Here is a 19,023-nt window from a genome sequence, read left to right as displayed (position 1 = left end):
ACACTTTCTCCTTCCCATTCCCCCATTCCTCCACTCTAGTGGAAGAGGAAGTGCAGTCAGTGCGAGGTTAGTTGGCTGGGAGATTCGCCTAACGGTAAGCCCAAAAAACAATTATAAAGAAACATTGTCTAATTGCCGCAAGTCGCAAGACTTTAGCTTTAACTGCTTGCACTAATTGCAGCAATTACTTGTTAGTATATATACAAATATATATATATATATGTTTATATGTAGTTTGTATGCTTTATTTTGCCAAGTCCACTGTTGAGCGTAGTTGGGCGTTTGGCATGTGAAACATGTGCCGCGGCTCGATGTGTCGCACATTTTAATGGGCTGAGAATAGCATATGGCATACATGTTCATCAGAATCAACACGTATGTGGCACACACACACACAGACACACTCGCAACTGTAGTTGTACTGCCAAAAATAAGACAAGAAGATGCCGAAACAGCGCTTGCATAATGCGGAGTACACGAGAGTCGGCTCAGCTGACTGTTAAGTTTTCTTGTTTTATTTATTTTATACTCGTCGTAGTATATTGACAATCTTTTATGAGTATTTTATTTTATTTTATTTTATTTCATTTGATTTCAGCGAGGAAGTAAACATTTTGTGTTCGCATTTTAGTATTCATCCTAAGTACTTAATAATCTGGGTGGTTTACTCTGTGTGTGTGTATGTGTGTGTGTTTTACCTTTTTGGCGTGTGGTAAATTCGATTGATCATCAGCCTGAGGGGGTGGAGAGTGGGCGAGGGCCTTAGACTCGCCTTAAAGGTAAATGAACTCACGACGTTTTTTCTGTTTTATTTTTTGTTTTGCTTTTCCTGTAAACATGACGCTGTCAATCTGACAGTAAAGAGAGTGAGAATCGGTCACAAAAGCGACTGACGAGATATGCAAATCATTTGCAATTTGCGTTTCGCTTTGCTGTCAAAAATATTACACAATAAAATTAATCTGCGTCGCTCTTCAGCGGCCGCAACGTTTCCTCTTCTGTTGCGATAGCCTTGTCAACTTTGCCGATGCCGATGCCGATGCTGGGGTATAATGACATTGTAATACATATGAAGTAGAGTTTCCTTTGCCACAGATCATTCTTAGCTGCAGTAAATCATGTTGAATACTTTTCCATAGCATTGGCATTGTGTCAAAAGTGGCTGCAGCATTTCAAGTGCCACTTGAGAGCGTTTTGGGCAACACACAGAGCGACCTTGTTTGGCAAGATGGGGCAGCAAGTTAATTGCGCATTCCAGTCGCTGCTCAACTTGTGCAATTAACATAATTACTGCATTTCAAATGCAACAAATTAAATGAGGAGAGCTACTGCTAAAGCAAAAGCAACTGCAACTGCAACTGCAACTCGTGGGAACTACATGAAAGTTGCCGCTGGCCATTGAAATTCCAATGCAATGTCGACCATGATGTGCACGTAGCACAAGCTTATGACATGGGCTAATAAATCTTAGCATTGCTTGTCACAACATAGCAAGCTGCCAATAAGCTTGGCCCACTCGCAGTCACAGTCGCAGTCAGAGGTCGTCATAATTGTGAATGCGATAAGATACGTAGAGAACGTTGCAAACTTATCAGTTTGACTCGTCAATGAATCACTTTGAGGTGTTGACGAACCTTTTTGTATAACCGAAACTGAACAGAATGAAATGCGTCACAAAACAACAAGCGGGAGGATTAAAGCACAACACGAAAAAAAAACGGAAGTGCGAAGCGGAAATGCTGCGATAAACTGTCAGATACACGTACTCAAAGATACACAACAAGTATACTAGAATCGATGAATCTGCAATCGCATTACACAAAACTGTGCAAAATTATGGAAATTATAATGCATGTTCGGTTCACGTTTCGGCGCTCACTCAAATTGCACTTCAATTTGCAGCAGAAGGAGAACGCACCAGAGAGACATTGACATCAATTTGCGCCGCAGCACACACAAAACTAATAACAAATGTGCCACAATGTTTTCAATGTTAGAAATGCAAAACAAATGGGTAGTAAAATGTCAACAGCCCCTGCTGCAACTTGGCCACTTGAACTGAACTACGAACAGTGCAGAGTGAACAGCACTCTGCAGTTTGTCTATCGCTGACCTCTTTGCCTACTTTGCCAGCTCACTAGCTGCCTAGGCCTTGTCCTGCCTTGCTTTGGCCTGGCCTAAAGGGTTTTACATGCTTGCAAGTATAACAAATTTAAGCAAAAACATGAAAGAAAGCTATAATCGAGCTCACTCGACTGTGGGATACCCGATACCCATTTTGAGTAAAAGCAAAACAGTGCGGTTTTTTTTTCTTAAAATATACCGAATTAATGCCACAAAAATACTAAAATATACCAACATATATTGATATAGTACTACATTCACATATTAAAAATATATCATATAATGCAAAATATACTGCATTCAAAATATACCATATAGTCCAAAATATACCAAAAATAGCAAAATATGAAGAAATATATCTACTTCATTCAAAATAAACCATATAGTGCAAAATATACTACATTCAAAATATACCATGTAGTGTAAAATATACCGAAATATAGCAAAATACAAAAAATTATATCTCTTTGTCTTATAGTCTCTGAGATCCAGTGTTTCATATGGTCAGACGGACAGACAGACAGACAAAAAGACGGACATTGCTATATTGTCTTGGCTGTTGATGCTGATCAAGGCGATGTCTCCAAACAATTCGTGGAGACACAAAGTTAAAGTACCCTTCCACCCTATGTGGCAACTTTAAGCGTGTTTCCTGATCCTGAATCTGAATCCGAATCTGTTTGCGCATATTATTCTGCTCCTTTTGAATGCCAAGCGAAGCCTGCGCAATTAGACCAATTGCAGAGTTGGCTTTGGTCAGTCATTGACCCCGAGTCGAAAATTGTGCTGTAAATTGTGTTAGTTGGCGTGTTTTGACCCTTGAAAGGCGGTGCCAGAGTCCGTTTATTTCCGGCCAAACAAGACCAGGACATGCATAAATTATAAACAAGCGGCGCTCGTTTAGTTCTCTCGCTTTACTTTTTTCGCCTGCGCGCTACATTTTACTTGACCGGAAATTGATGAGAAAATTGTATTTGCCCTGACTGACTGAGAGGGTGGCTTGAAGTGTGCGAGTGTTACTATACTATACTATATAATATATATGTGTCTAGGTCTAGGTATCGTTAGTATAAGGGTGCGTTTGCTGCTGACGCTTTAAATTTTCAGTATTTGGGTCAAACATCGCTGGGGTCATTGACTGCTCGGCAGGAGCAACTTCTTTAAGCCTAGACCCCAATTCAAAGAGAGAAAGACAGAGACACGCTGGGAAAGTGATTGCAGCCAAACTGCTGACACACACACACACACTATAAACCATCTATCTATCTATCACTAACGAGCTGCAACCTGTTTGGCTTGTTTCTCCTCTTAATGATTACATCACTTTTTTTTCTTTGTGTGTGAAAAGCGAAATGCGAGCCATATTGAAGCTGGTCTTTAAATGGTCATAAAACGTGCAAGAAGCGACGAGACGGACGGGGGGCGGAGGGGGCGGCTAATGAAAAACTGGGCCAAATCAGCCTCCAAAAGGTGCCGAAAGTTGCGCAACTTCCATAATCAGGCTAATGTAAGCAAGCAGGCCAAAAATGCTGGCTTAAATGGCAAAAGCGGCAAATCGTAAAGCAGGACCCCAAAGGAGGTGGCCAATAATTTTGTCAGCTGCGAAATTCCCATAAAAAAATTTGACATTTAACCCCGCAGGTAAAAAGGTGCCTTTTGGCTCGCTTTTTGCTCCTCGTTAATTTACGAGGCGATAAATAAACTGCAGATGTTAAGATAACGAAACGTGTTGTATGCAAAACTCCAAGAACTCACAGAAACTCCCTCAAAACGGTTTAACTGGGCAACAAATAAAGGATACAATCTCAAGTTTACTTTTTATAAAGGCACTTTTATACGCTAAGAGTGCTAAATAAATTGGAAATCTTAAAATGGAAGTTCTCGACTAAATAAATGTAATTTAGAATATTGTGGTCTGTTTTATTGTAGGGAATAATAATTTAAATAGATTTATTTTATTAGCTTTATGATTATTGTCATCTAAAATTTAATATTTGCTCAATAAAAAGAATCTTTCAGAGAAGTAAATTTTAAATAAAAACTTCGTAAAAGCATAAAAAGACTTTCAAATTTTTTTGGGAAAACATATTTAGAAGTCATAGCGATTGCTTTGTTTATATGCTAAGCTCTGTTTGCATGTTGTATATGGTAATGCCTGAAGCATTTCAGGATATATTTGAATCTATTGCACCTAGAGGGTATCCATAAACAGCGCATTTTTGAGCGTGCTTTTCTTTTTTATTATGGCGCTGTGACCTTAGGATACAAAATATCATTTGTTTGAGCTGCTAACATTTGCTTTCTACTTTTTGCATACGATGCTTTGCTTTGCTTTAGCTTTTTCAAAATGGCAAGGTTATCCTGTTCAGCTGTTCAGTTGTTCAGTTGCTCAGTTGTTTACCTGTCTGCCTATCTAGCTGTTTACCTGTTTGCCCGTTTGGTTGTTTGGTTGTTTGCCCGCTTGGCATCCTTTTGTTAACACCTCGTGAAGGTCGCGCACAAAAAAACGCAACGTGACTTTCAGTTTTTTTTCCCAGTTTCAGTTGGGTTTTCCAGCTTTGCATTTGGCTGCCCAAATCAATCAAGCAACACTCTCACAACTTCCCATCGTACTCGCATGTATATGTTTTTTTTAGTTAGTTTAACTTATTGATTAGCTGGACGCCAAGTCTCGGAACTGTTTCTGTTTCTCTAGCTGTTGCTGCTGCTGCTGTTGTTGTTTTTCCTGCTGTTTTTCTTGGCGCTGCGTGACGCACGCGAAAATTTGCGGTTAATACGCATGGAACTTTTCTTTAGGGGGCTCCAACTTTTGCCCAGTTGGTTAACGATTATAATTAGCCAAATACGTCATTATTGAAAGTAACTTTTGGGCTGCCAGTTGTGACCAGTTGTACATCGAGTGCCTTCTCTTTCACTCTCACACACATTGGGTGCTCTTTTAATTAAGCTGGAAACAAAAGCAAGTCAGTCGGAGACAGCACAACTGCTGCCTGAGCTCATTCCAATAGACTGCTGCAATTAACCTTTGACTTGGCTTCGATTAAGCATACGCAGCGGATGACGCGTCGCAGTTCTCGAATTGGAACGTGGATGACATAAAGCGTGATTATTGAAGGTGGGTTGCATTATGTCTTAATCACAATAATGCTGCGATGCCTCCACTGACTCAGTGTCATTGTATGTTTGCTTTTGTTTAAAGCAAATTGCTGACAATTTGTAGAGATTCCAATCTATGTCAATGTAAGGTAGACAATCATAAACTATGCACATATGTAGATTTATATATCTATGTTCTAAGTGAGTCACATTTATTAATGAAAGCAAAGCAGAGATAAAGAGCTAAATCAATCAAATCATGCATTACAAATGCAGTTGGGGGGAAAACAACAAATAAATGAACAAACGATTTAAATGTTGTTAAAGACTTTACTGCAAGTGCAGACAGAGCTGACTAGCCATTGCCATGACTCGCAGTGTCTTCGATCTACACTGAAAAAATTAACAATTTCTAAAATCAAGAACATTTGTCTTAACAATTTTGTTCTTAAAATAATTTAAGAACTAATTCCTAAAACTATGAAAACTATGAGTTTGCCAATTCTCATGCCAAAATATAACCAAAAATACTAGATTTAGATTACTAAATTGTGAAATTCATGGAATTTCCAATAAAGGTTTTATTTTGGTGAGTGCTAATCGATGATAAGTATTTCCTAAGTGGAGTGATTAACATTCAACTGATTGAATACAAATAAGAAAATGTTAAAATAATAGATAAATGGTCATATGTTTATGATCTTAGCTTTAGTAAGATTTTTTTCTTAAAACTATATATGAAATGTTCCTTTTATTAATAAGAACCTGAGTCTTATATTAACATAAATGTTCTTAAAATCAATAGATGTTTTCCAACATTAAGGTTTTCATGTTTTTGGTATATACATTGAAATTCTTTGTACTCAGACCAAAATCTTGATATTAGTACTATTTTTGATCAGTGTAAGTCTTGCGAAATCCGACAAAATTTATTGGAGAGTAGCAAAGACTTAGAACAGTGGGAGTACGCCGATTGTTTTTTTTTTTTGTACTGTAGTCTGACATTGAAGTGAGACAAACATGGGCTGCGCAATGTTGACGTATGCCTATTCAACGATCGTCGATCAACGATCAACGTTCATCATTACCGTCGTCATTATCATTATCGTTTTGGGCGACTGGCCAGCCCAATGGCCATGCAGGTTCCGCGCCAAGTTGCTGGCAACGCGCTCAACATATCAATTAGCCGATAGTTGAACAAAGACAACAGCAGCAGCAGCAACAATAGCTTCGGTTTTTGTTCTAAGCACGCATCGCTCATAGCGCGTGCTCAAAGTGATCGAATTGATCGATAATTGCTATCGATAAACTTGCACTCGTTACATATTTCACTCGACATAAATGGGCAAACAGGAACACACTTTTAACAGGCTCATACTCAGAGGTGTGGCTGGAAGTCTGACTCTCAAACTGAAACCGAATCTAGCTCGGATTCCACCTGCTAATACTGATGCTGCTGCTTTATTAATTTATGCAGATTGCAATCGTGCAACAAGAGAAAACACTTTGTGCCGCAAAACGTGACAACCTTGTCGCCAGCAGCAGCAACAGGAGAATCATGAGAATTATAAAGACTTCAACTCCCCCGATGCCCCCGTCACGTGCCAATTGCAATTTATATAGCGATTTGTCTGCTGTTTTTGTGGGATCATCGCTGCGATTTTGCAAGCTGCACACAAAACGATAAGCATGACAACAATTTGGCTGGCATTAGGCGCTGATAATCAGCTCAGCAGCAGCCAAAGTCGCCCTCATCCTCCCTCTTTCTATCTCTTTCCAGCTACTACATATTAATGACATGAAAGCGCAGCTTTAACTTAGGCATTAGCAGTCATTAATAGCAGTCATTATTAAGTTTATGCAAACGGAAAACTATTGATTTAATCGTACATTGATGTGCCTGAACTGAACATGACGACGATGCGGAGTTGTCGTCTAACAAACATCGAGTTAAAATTGCAAATGTAGACAATAATAAAAGCTGAATTCATTTCAGAGACTAACAAATAGCTTATTTCGCATTGAGTAAATGAATATAAATTAATAAAAAGTTAACGTCTAAATACTTTTGATAGAAAATGAAAATAATGTTCAAGTTCTATTTCAGGTCGAGTCAAATTATATTTGAATTTATTTTATCAAAAAATAAATTTTTAAAATTATTATCAAGTTGAACTTCTATGGTTTGGGAACTGAAACTAAAGACTATTAAAAAGGTAATTTCTTGCAAAAGGACATTTTTAGGATAGGCGAATTTCTTAGAAAAGGAATTTGTCAAGTTCAATTTCTTGTACGATATGGAAAAGGGAATTTCTTGAAAAATGGAAATTTCTAGGAAAAGGAAATTTCTTAGAAAGGGGAATACAAGTTATTATTATTATTACAAATTGAATGAATTTCATTTAATTGAGCGACAAAATTACAGGGAAAAAATAAAAATACAAATTCTCAATAAAGATAGCTCTGCTTTTTATCTACATTTCGATCAATCAATAAATCAATCAAGAGTTATTATAAAACGCAACTTAAATTGAAAATATTGTTGACAAGCGCTAGAGATCAAACTTGCTCACAAAAAAAAAAAAATTCAGTCACATTCAGTTTTGTTGATGTCTTATCTAGCAGATTATTTAGCTGGCAAATGTGCTGCAATAAAAGTTAATTGGACCATGGTGACGGTTGAGCTTGCATGTGGCACAGCTGCCATGTGACAATGGCAATGTCATGACCAGATCGACACCAAAACCAGCAATTAATACAGTCACATGGAGCAGGGAATCAATGAGAAAGGGAAGCTCGGGGAGACTGTCCTCAAAATTACTGCCAGCCAGGCAAAAAGACCCCCAAAAGGGGGAACTAAGGTCAGTTAACAGTGGCGTCGGCGATTTGTGCGATATAAACTGAATGCATTGCGTGCAGATGTGAGTGGAATAATTGCCAATGTTGCATGTGTTGCAGCCACTGACTGACTAACTAACCATAAGCAAGCCTGTAAACAATATACAATATATATAGTATTGATGCATGTTTGCTATACTAAATATTAAATGCAATTATTTATGGCGACCACAGCTTAGCTGCAGCTGTTGAATACATGAATGCTTCACTTTTATGACAGCGATTTGTCATGTTCATCGGAAGTGAATAAAGTAATATTCAAGAAATAAAATGTAAATGTGTAACAAGTTAATAAGATTGGTAAAATAAAAGAGTAGCAATCGAAGTTCTTTTCACATAACTTTATTACAAGCAAAGAGTTTCCTTATTTATTTTGAAGTAAAGAAAGTAATTTTAAAGAAAATAAAAGTATAAATAACTAGTTAATATGAAATTCAAAAGTGTTGCAATCGAAGTTCATTCATTAATACAGCTGTAAATCAAAGTCATTATCTTCTTTCATCACCCCATATTTTTTCCAATATTTAATGCACCATTTAATAACTTTATAACAAGCGAATAGTTCCCTTATTTATTGTGTGTGCTCGTTGTTGTAATTTAACAAATTACACGCTCGCAATTATGTGATTAACATTGGCATGCTGAGGCTGTAATTTGATTTGGATTCAATTCGAATTCATTTTACAAACGGTTATTAAATTACTTGCAATTTTAATTTCGATTCGCTTGCCATTTTTTTTCTCTCTACTTTTCATTCACCCTTATCATGTTCTTTTTTTTTTTGCTGGTCAGTCGAGATAACTGAATTGTTTGCTCAATTAGTTGTCAAACACTTTGGCTCAAGTTTGGTCTGTTGGTTTTTTGATAGATATTCTGGCAATTTTCATTGAGTCACCGAACACCGAGCCACTTGTCGTCGTCCATTGTCATTTTAAGATATCAGTGTAGTTCTTTCTATACTATATACTATTTTTATACCCTATAGGTAGAAGGGTATTATTACTTTGTGCTGGCAGGAAATGTACATATGTAACTGGCAGAAAGAGGCATCTTCGATACTATAAATAGTATATATATTTTTGATCAGCGTCACTATCTGAGACGATATAGCCATGTTTGTCCGTCTGTCTATCTGTCCGTTTAAAATTGTAGAATAAGAAATACTTCTGTACAACAAATTGCGCCTACTGCAAACGGATCTTAGCCGCTTTGGCTGACAATCTGGTATATTTTGACCTCTATGGTATATTCTGAATAGGAGTTCATCGATATACCAAATATGACTTTTGGTGTATTTTATTTTTGCAGTATTTTATGAATAATGCTGGACTGTTTAGCTTTCTTTAAAAGTGGGTAGCGGGTATCTAGTCGAGCACACTCTGTTTCTAGATTTCTTAGTTGTTTTATTTAACTTACCTCGGCCTGTGTTGTCGTTGAAACTGGGACACTTTGTGCTGCCATCAGTATGGACAGCAATGTGCCCATCACTATGAACACGGATGCGTAGCTTTGGCAGGTGTTGGACATGTTGTAGCTGTTGTTGTTTGTTGGTGTTGTTGTTATTATTGTAGATAATGTAGATGCAGATACGATTGTTGTCTGTCGATGTTGTTGTGTCTAGGGCGCACTTTGAACTTCAAGTCGTGACTGAAGTTGTAATAACAACTGCGCACTGCAAATAGAAAATAGAAAAATAGAAAATAGAATTGCAAAAAGGTCAATTAATATTTCATACAGGTCCCAGGTAGTCGTGTGCTGTACACATGCATATTGTAGGACAGGTGCAATAAAAAAAAAGGAGAGAAGAAAAAAGTAAAAGAAGAAATTGAAGCCGCCGACAAACAATCAACAATCAGAGCAGGCCAAGTGCAAAAGGGCGAACGGAAGCAGTTGGCCCATTTGCTGTGCCAAAGAAAAAGTGCCAACAGGTTGACTGCGGAGCTAAATAGCACACATTTTGGATGCCTGCAACGACGGAACGGAAGTGCTGGCGTACTACGTCGAGTTATAGCCGAGTCGCGTCGAGTCGCGAGTTGTAGCCAAGTGTGGCGTAGTAAAAATTGGTAGTAACTGCCTTCTGACGCCACTTCTGACGTGTCAGCTGCCTTCTTCTTCTTTTTCTGTTGTTAGTTTGTTGTTGATTGCAGCCGCAGCAGTCATGTGGCTGTCTTGCATTTGTTGTCTACACTTGAACTTAAATCTCGACTAAATTTAGACCTTATTATAATTTAATTTTAGACTGTAAATATGCACAAGCATTGTGGCTTCCTCTTTGTCTCTAATGATAGCCCTAAAAATAGCCAACTTAATGATATGACTTTGCCCCAACACTATTATATGACAAGTGTAACGTATACGCCATGTACAACGCCACTAACTGTGTTTGCTTTTATGAACTCTATAAAGCCAAAGACGCTTGGCAACTGCAGTATTAAAAAAAGATGCAACTTGGAAATTATTACATTTTATTTGCTGTTTATTTTACATGATGTTTAATGTGTAACACCCTTTAACACCCTTTTAGTAGCCATAAATTTGGCGCAGTGCATTTGGTCTGGCTGTGACATCAGCAACGTGAGCGATAAGTGATATCAAGTATACGACAAGTGGCGGGCACTTTTCAACGCCACAGAGCCCAAAACAAAGAATATGGCAAAAGAGAGCAAGCAGCAAAGTCTCAAAATGTTTTTTTTTTCTTTTCTTTCTGCCTTTGGGTGTGTCGTCCACAAAAAAAAAGAGACAATATTTGCTGTTGATACGCGTAAGTCTGCATTTTGTGTTGTCTTTGTTTTTGCTTTTGGTTTTTTGTTGCCATTGACTAATCACTGGGGATTTCAATGTGGACACTAGAATCATATTTCTATATACTTCTGCGCCTACTCTAGGTGCCTGTGTCTCACACAATTGGTTCACGTTCACAGTGTGATTATTTACGTATATGTACTAAACATGTATATTTGGGTGAATATTTAGATACGGCAAATGATAAACAGTTAAATTTCTATGTGTGTATTTGTGTGTGTTGTTCATGCGGGGGAGAAGTGGCAATTAGACAGCGGGTTGAAGGTCGTCGCTTTGTGGGTTTAAGGTTAAAGAGCTGGGCACCTGTTTGGCACTCCGCTTCGCTTGGTTACTCTCCACCACTCTGCACCCTCTGCCCTCTTTCCCTGCCCTAGATGCTGCCTCAGTTAGTCGCTATAACGATGAAAGCTTTTGCATTGTTGTTTAATCAATACGCGCAATTCTGCGGCAAACGAAAATAAACAACAACAATCAATAGCTTATTGCATTTTAGGTTTGAAGTGTTTGCCTGCTTTTGGCCTGCTATTTTTATCAACATGTTACGTATACGTAATGTGGGACATTAAGGAACACACGCTTGCAAGCAACCCAGAAACCTATGCTACATCTTAATACGATTTCTATATTTCTATTTGCGACTAAATGTGATTCACTTGCATAAATTGATTTGATATTCACAACATACCGAAAATTTGTTTATCGCTTTTTCGTTTGCTAATTTGTTGATAGAATTCTTATTAACCAGTTTAGCACCGGTTTTAGAATCTCTAAGCTACACAGCGGGAATTATTCATGTTCTGAATGAAAAAGATATAATAAATAAAATTAGAGAGGGAATGGAAGCATCTAACTTATTTATTTAAGCCAATCTATGACACATAGCAAATATTGATGTTATTAACTTGGCCCGCTTTCTTGCAGTGTATTTGTGACGTTCGCATTCTTTTAGTTTGTTCTTTTGAAAAGCTGGATTGCCCAATGTTTCTAGCAGCTTATCAGCAGCGATATTTTCCCCGCCCTTTTACCGAAGACGTGTTCATGAATTTACGCATCGATAAGATATGAGAGTCGATTTATGCTTCAGGGCTGTGAATTACCAAATATTTTGAATAGCCAGTGGACTTGTGAGTCAATATATTATTGGTTTAGAACTTGACCTTAGAGATATGCGGCAGCTGTGTGCTAGGCTCGATCGGATGAATCAACTGCAGTCGATTGAATGAAATTGAATGAGGTGTGCCACCTCAATACCCTTTTTGATTAGTTTTTGCCGATGCTTACATGTAAATTGTGACTGTGCGTTGAGAGACGTAGTAGATCAATGAACTGCAACAACCGCAATTGCTTGAATTGTTGTTGTTATTATTGTTGCTTTCTTTGTTCCTCTTGTGCTTGTCGTCGCATGCAACACTTCAACAAATTGATTAATTAGCTCGGCGCATAAATTAAACGAGTGCGTGTGGGCGATCGCGATGCGTTTCGTTGCGTTGAGTTGAGTTATTAATTGATTCTTTGATATTCACACTGTTGACGCGATCCTTTTGTTTCATTTAATTCATTACAAAAATTCGTTGGCACTAACTGTACTCTCTCTCGCTTTCTTTCTTTTTTTCGGGTACTCGCTTTTCCGCAAATTTCCGCAAAATGTAAACTCGGCTATAACGGCACAAATTTAGTTAAGTTCACTTTGCAATTGCTTGCAACTGTTATGTTATGTGTATGTGTGTGCGCTTAATGATTAATGTTATTGGTATTTTGTTCGTATTCGTTACTCGCCGCTAAACACAACCGCACAGAGCAGCGCGCAAATTTCAACTGATCCCAACGCACAGCAAACTTCGAGGCGCTGCCTCGCCGATGATCGCTGCGCGGCCGAAAGCTTTCGCAGTTGCGCACACAAAAGCTTTCGCACGCACACGCAACAGCTGACGTCAACGTTGGCAGAGCGCAACTGTAGTTAACAGCACGAGCGCTTAACAGTGGGGATTCCATTGCTGTCAAACCTGTTGCTGCTGTTAATATTAACTTAAAGCTGCGCTCAGTGTGTGAGCGCGAAGGGAATCGCTGTATGTGACTAATGCGAATTTCTTGGAATCCACAACATGTGTCATACCACTATTAGCAGAGCCACAGCAGCAGCGGTAAAAAAAGCTATCGCAGCGGCAGCGCTTTTGTCAACTGTTTAGCGCACGCTTTGTTGTCGCACAACTAATTTGCATTTTTACATTTTACCAGTTTACAGATCTCATTTGACACTTTATAGCCCCGGCTGCTGCTGCTGCTGTTTTCTCGCAAATTTCGTGCAATTTCCGTTGAATTTCTGTTGGCTGACTGTGCGGGTGTGCCAGCCAGGTCTAATGGGAAATCACTTGAACTCGATACACAAATTTATGAATGAATTTCAACTTGAATTTTCGTTTCGAATTTTGCTTTCGTTTTGGTGGTTTCTTATTGCTCAATGAATATTACTCATGAGTAATCTCAGCGCTTGCGTGTGTGTGTATGTGTGTATGTTTATTATGTGTTTACAAATAAGGTAGTATGAGACAATTAACACTTTGGTGGCACACGCCTTCCTGCTTGATTTCATGGCAGACTCATAGAGAGACTGCGTGCTGCGTTCTAACTGTTCTCCTATACGTAATTTCTAGTTTGTGGAATTATTAATGATGCTAGTATTAGATTTTTCCACTGATCTTGGGTATTTTAAATTTATGAATTGCACGAACGATTCTGTGAAGACACTTTTATTTTAATGATATGTTTTATACGGTAGAAATATTACTCAAACTTAATTCTTATTCAAAATTATCAATTCAATAAAATATTATATTAGCTACTTTTAATTAAGATCTTCTCTTTAATATAAAATATATTCTTCTTTTTTAATATTGTTTTTTTTCTAACTTAACTTTCAAAAATTGTATAATTTCAAATTAATAGATCTGATATAGTTTCATTTTATAAATCTAATTTTGCGTAGAGTATTTAAATTTTGGGTTGCAGAAACTTATAGCTTAAAGAATTTTTGTTTAATATTTGACTAAGAAATTTCCATGGAACTTGAATGATGCTAATGAAAGTGTATTGCAGATCTCTAGAAAAATCATTGTTGATAGAAATTATTAACTGAAGATCAGTCAATGCAATTTCAAGAGAAATATAATGTTTTTTGTTAGTCACTAATAATTGTAGGGTATACATAGGCTTTTCATATTGATACTTTTAAGAGGAGATGCTGCTGTCTAATGAAATCCGTAATTGCAGGGTATTTAATTGAATGACTTTGCATTGTTTTTTTTGTTCTTATGCTTGTCAAGAAACAAAGTTCATAGATATGTACACAAATTTAGTCATGATTTGTTTAGCATTCATATTAAACAGATCTCTGGGTGTGAGTGTGAGTGTTTGGCTTTTGCCCCATTGGCCATTAGCATCAATTGTGCACAAAGATATTAATGTCTGGGTTAATAGCTAGGCTGAATCAAAGTGTGAGTCAACGACTGTACCCCCCTGCCTGCACTCCCCTTGTCTATTTTCTGGTGGAAAAATCGCCGCTAGTTATACGAAGGCACAGATGCTGGGCACGTGAAGTAAATTGCCCAACAGTCGCTGCAAATTATATGTGCATATGTGAGAGAGTACAGAATATATCAACGATATATACTCGGAATAGTGGAAAACTGTACAGCAGCAAAAGTTGAGTGTTGAGTGTTGAGTGTGTAAATAAATGAAATGCCACATGTGTGAAATTTTATGTCAATCTGGAAGATTGCATTTCGAATGCTGCAAATGGAAAACAGAAGTTCGAACAAAAGCCCAACACAGAACTGTCGACCTCCCGCCTCTTTTTATGGCAATGACAACTTGCAGTTGTCAGTGTTGTTCCCAGTCGCAGTTCTCAGTTGCAGTCCCATTCCGAATGCCATCCAACTTGCAGCTTCCCTGACTGCAACTGCGTCTCTCTTTCGCCTCCCCTCTCTCTCTCGATACATGCAACTCATCTCATCTCTCGTCTTGTGTCTGTGACAAGAACAATGAAATATTTATGAGTCTCTCTCTCTTATTGTGCCTTTTGTTGTCAACTATTTATCGTACAAGCGTATTCTCGTATTTATAGATTCGTGTTCCGTTTTATAGAGCTGCCCAAGCCCCAACGGTTCATTGCCATTGGCAGAGTCCAGAGAAATGAATTGAACCTTAGTTGTGAGAGAGAACTTTGCGAAAAGCGAAACAAATCGCAAAATAATAACCATATTTTCTGATCGTAATGATATAATCGTAATTGTTGTTCAAAAACTGATTTCAAACGCAATCACGTCACGGTCAGTTCGGCCATTCACATATGAATACGAATATAAATACGAATGCCTAACGAATACTCGTAATTCAAATTGTTTGTTATTGGCATTTGAATTAGAATTAGAATTTGAATTTAAGTTTGAATTAGAATTAGAATTCGAATTTCCACAATATGCCTACGTGATGCATTTGTTAATGTTTAAAGAACAATTGGCAGCCAAATGCAAAATGCAATCAAAACTGCAGCACACACAAATGGATGCACATTAGTCGTGATATTTACGAGCATTGCCATGATTAGATCAAGCAGGAAATACGACATTAAAAGTTGAAAAGAGTTTTTACTAACTAATTTGATGGGCTACAAATTCAATGCAATTTCAGCTTACAACTTTGATTTGAGCAAAGACAAACAGAGTTGTCATTTAATCGATTTCAACTTTTGACAACCAATGTGTTTACCTGCGTAATGTAAATAAATTGAGTTGGCTTCCAGGTGGTAATCAATTTGAGCTGTCAGTTGTTCACTCTAAATTTAGATATATACTAAGTGTCATAAGTAATCAATTAAATTGCAGAATAATATCTTGATATACCCAAACTTTAACTGCAAGATTCTTAGTAGAAAAAACAACTTTGAATTACCTATATGAAACGTATATTATAGATATTAATATTGTTTGCTCATGTCAAGTTGAATATCAATTAATCATAGAAAAATTTAATTTTGGTTAGAGTTTGTCAATACTGTGGAAGTTTCCTCAGGCAAACTTATTTCTCATTATTAAAACTCATCTGGAAAGAGACCGCATATAGGATATTTAATTTTACAACTCTACAACTATTCATCATAAAGTGTTTATCATGAAATTTAGTCATGATTTGAAGTCGTTGTAATTTGGATGGTGAAATAGATCATAATAACTATAAGTATTATGACATTCAGCTGTCTATAAAGCGTGGAGGCATCAACCTCAAGCCGCCTAAACTTTCAACTAGATATTTACATATATGCTTCTGAGTCACATTTTGTGGGCAATTTTAAATAATCATTTTGGGGGATGGGAATGACTCATCATAATGGCTGAACTTAGCCCGTGGGCAACCAAAACTATCCAAAGTTAAGTGAAACTTACCACAGAATGCTGAATGCGGAATACAGAATACAGAATACGGAATGTTGAATATTGCAGCGATGATTTGTAATAATTATGGAATAATGTGGTCTATTGACTGATGATAAGAATCAGCGCAAATATTGCACACACGCTTTGTCCGGGTCGTTTGGATCTTATCAGTCGAAACTCACAAACACACACACATACGGAAACAAGATTGGCCAGTGGCTGATTAGATGCGAAGTCGACGCAATTCTCGAGTGAGTTACTGTTGTTGATAAGTCTTGAATTAGGCAGCAGCTGGCACAAGGTTAACTCTCGCCAAGAGTCTTAATTAACTAATGAACTAGACTAACTAAATTGTCGTGAGGTTCACGTATATTGAGTAATATGGATATGCTGGCAGTATATAACTTTAGATCACTTTGTTATGAGAATACTACTATGCGAATATTATACGAATACTACGAGGGCTCTACTCTCAGGTGGGTTGAGCAACAAATCGAATCAAATCAAATGAAGCGACGTCGTTGGATTACGCGAACCGTTTCATAGCACGTTCCGTGTGCGACTCCCGTTTGTTGTTTTGCCACTGCCACGGCGATGCCTCTGTGTTGTTTCTCCTTCCCACTCTCACTCCCGCTCTCTCTCTCTCTCTCTCTCTCTCTCTCTCTCTCTTTCTCGCGCTCAGCCGCTTGGGCTTGGGCTTGGGCTCTGTTGCTGATTCGTGGTGGCCTGTTGGCCAAGCTAAATTACTTCGTATATGCGCTGTTAACTTGTCTTTATGGCGTTTCTTTGGCGCGACAATGCCGGCGACGCTCGTCTCTCACTACTACTACTACTACATACTACATCATGTATATGTATGTGTGATATGAATTCTAATACTATGAGTATTACCTATTACCTGTCCCAGCTACACACACATATCTTGCTTATGTGCCCGCATTTGGCGTCGTTGCTTCGAATCATCTTTTCAAGAAGTTTATGCACTTTTGCAGTGGATTCGCAACACTTGAGTGTGATTATAGAAAACTTAAGATATATTCTATATAGAACACTTGTATTTTGTTTAACCAGATGGTTATTAATAGAGAAATTCAGATTGTAAATACTAAACATGTTTTAAAAGAATAAAGAACCATTTTTTCTATTTTTGGAAAAATAAAATTTCGTTACAACAAAAGCATTTAATAAAGCTACAGTCGAGTTGGCTCGACAGTGAGATTCTCGCTATCCACTTTTAAACCCCATATTCTAAAATTATACTAAATTAATATACCAAAAAATACAAAAATATACCTAATGATATATTTGGCATATTTGGCTTCAATAAAACTATGTTAAAAAATATAACAAAAAAAATACTAAAATATTTCCAAGGATCTATTTGGTATATCGGTATACATTAAAAATATAACATATAATACAAAATATACCAGATTGTCACCCAAAGCATTGCATTATGCGGTTTTTGCTATATGAGTAACTTTTACGATTTTTAGCCGGTTGCAACAAAATGATAAATAATGTAGTTATAATTGTAATTGTAAACAGAATTGTTGCAACTAATATTATTTCATTACAAGATGAGTTTAAAAGTTCCCAGAAATTTCCATTATTTATCTGACTTAAGCCAATGACAAAGACAATAATAAAGGAAGATTTGTAATATAAAGATATAGGCAAGAACTGGGTAACATCAATAAAAGTTATTCAATGGCAATGATAAGGAAAGGATTTTAGTACCAAGATCTGGATGTGAACTAGGTAACTGGGTAACGCAACATCAATAAAAGTTATTCAATGGTTGAATAACTTTGGCACTTTCATAATAATAACCTATTATATATTGTAGATTAAAAGATGTGATACACGTGGGATCATCTAATTATAGCTCTCTAAGTTTGTAGAGGATTTAAAACTTGTACTAGACATCTAATCAAATTAAATGATATGCCCATGACACAATTCTATTATTATGTCTTCTGTTTATTGTACATTACATTATGAATATTATTATATGCTTATATCTTTTGCGCAACAGAAGGTAGAGTATGCCAAGTTTGCCATTGTCAAATTGACTTCATTGTTGTTCTATTTATGATTATAGTCCACAGGCTGCATTTGGAGCGGGCTAGGCGCGAGCTAGGCGTCGTCCGTCGTCGCTTGTCGAGTCACGCGACTAACAATAAACATAAAAAAACTCACACACACAGTATACCATAGAAAACACATAGATGAAAGAGAGCGAGACCCGAAGTGGTTGCTTTTCATAGAAAAATAGCCAGAGAATAATTTCCTGCCACTTTTGTGTGGTCAAATTGGCCGCAAGCATAGAAAAAGTTGTTGCCATTGTTGCCCTGGACTCGGGACTCGAGCAACAGGCCATAACAAATGTTGTAAAGGATTCGTGCCATTCGAAAAAAGAATAACAGTATGAGTGCGATTATGAGTGCGAGTACTTGTACTTACCACAAACTTTTCAAACGCTATTCAAATGCGAGCGCAAGTCCTATTCAATTTGTGTTTGTTAACAGTCAACTGTTACCAAGCGACTGTTAAGTTAGCAGTCTGTAAACACGCTGTTAGCAGTCTGTTGCTTCGATGATTCACGATACACCTGAGGCAGCAACAGCTCTCTAATGAATAACAAAGTTGTTTCGGCTTCTTATTTATTTAT

At 37.4% G+C, this 19,023-nt stretch overlaps 1 protein-coding gene across 8 annotated transcripts in view; it reads right to left on the bottom strand.

The window, feature by feature from the left end:
- Positions 1–19,023, bottom strand: part of LOC132791088 (matrix metalloproteinase-14) — a 25,999-nt gene extending 6,976 nt beyond the window's left edge. For 4 of the 8 annotated variants that reach the window (XR_009632863.1, XM_060799887.1, XM_060799888.1 and 1 more), the window contains exons 1-2: positions 12,202–12,730; positions 9,535–9,790 (exon numbers count right to left, since the gene is read on the bottom strand). Coding sequence is in view for 6 of the 8 variants with exons in the window: in XM_060799887.1 (XP_060655870.1) it covers positions 9,535–9,645 (111 nt within the window). In the remaining 2 variants the exon portion in view is untranslated. Of the gene's footprint in view, positions 1–9,534; positions 9,791–12,201; positions 12,732–16,358; positions 16,894–18,815 lie in introns of those variants that run through there. The other 4 variants (XR_009632862.1, XM_060799884.1, XM_060799886.1 and 1 more) reach the window with 3 other exon arrangements.

The sequence above is a fragment of the Drosophila nasuta genome, chromosome 3 (assembly GCF_023558535.2).
Source record: "Drosophila nasuta strain 15112-1781.00 chromosome 3, ASM2355853v1, whole genome shotgun sequence".
Classification (NCBI taxonomy): domain Eukaryota; kingdom Metazoa; phylum Arthropoda; class Insecta; order Diptera; family Drosophilidae; genus Drosophila; species Drosophila nasuta.
The sequence above is the reverse complement of the archived record's forward strand: the minus strand, read 5'-3'. Positions and strand labels throughout refer to the sequence as shown.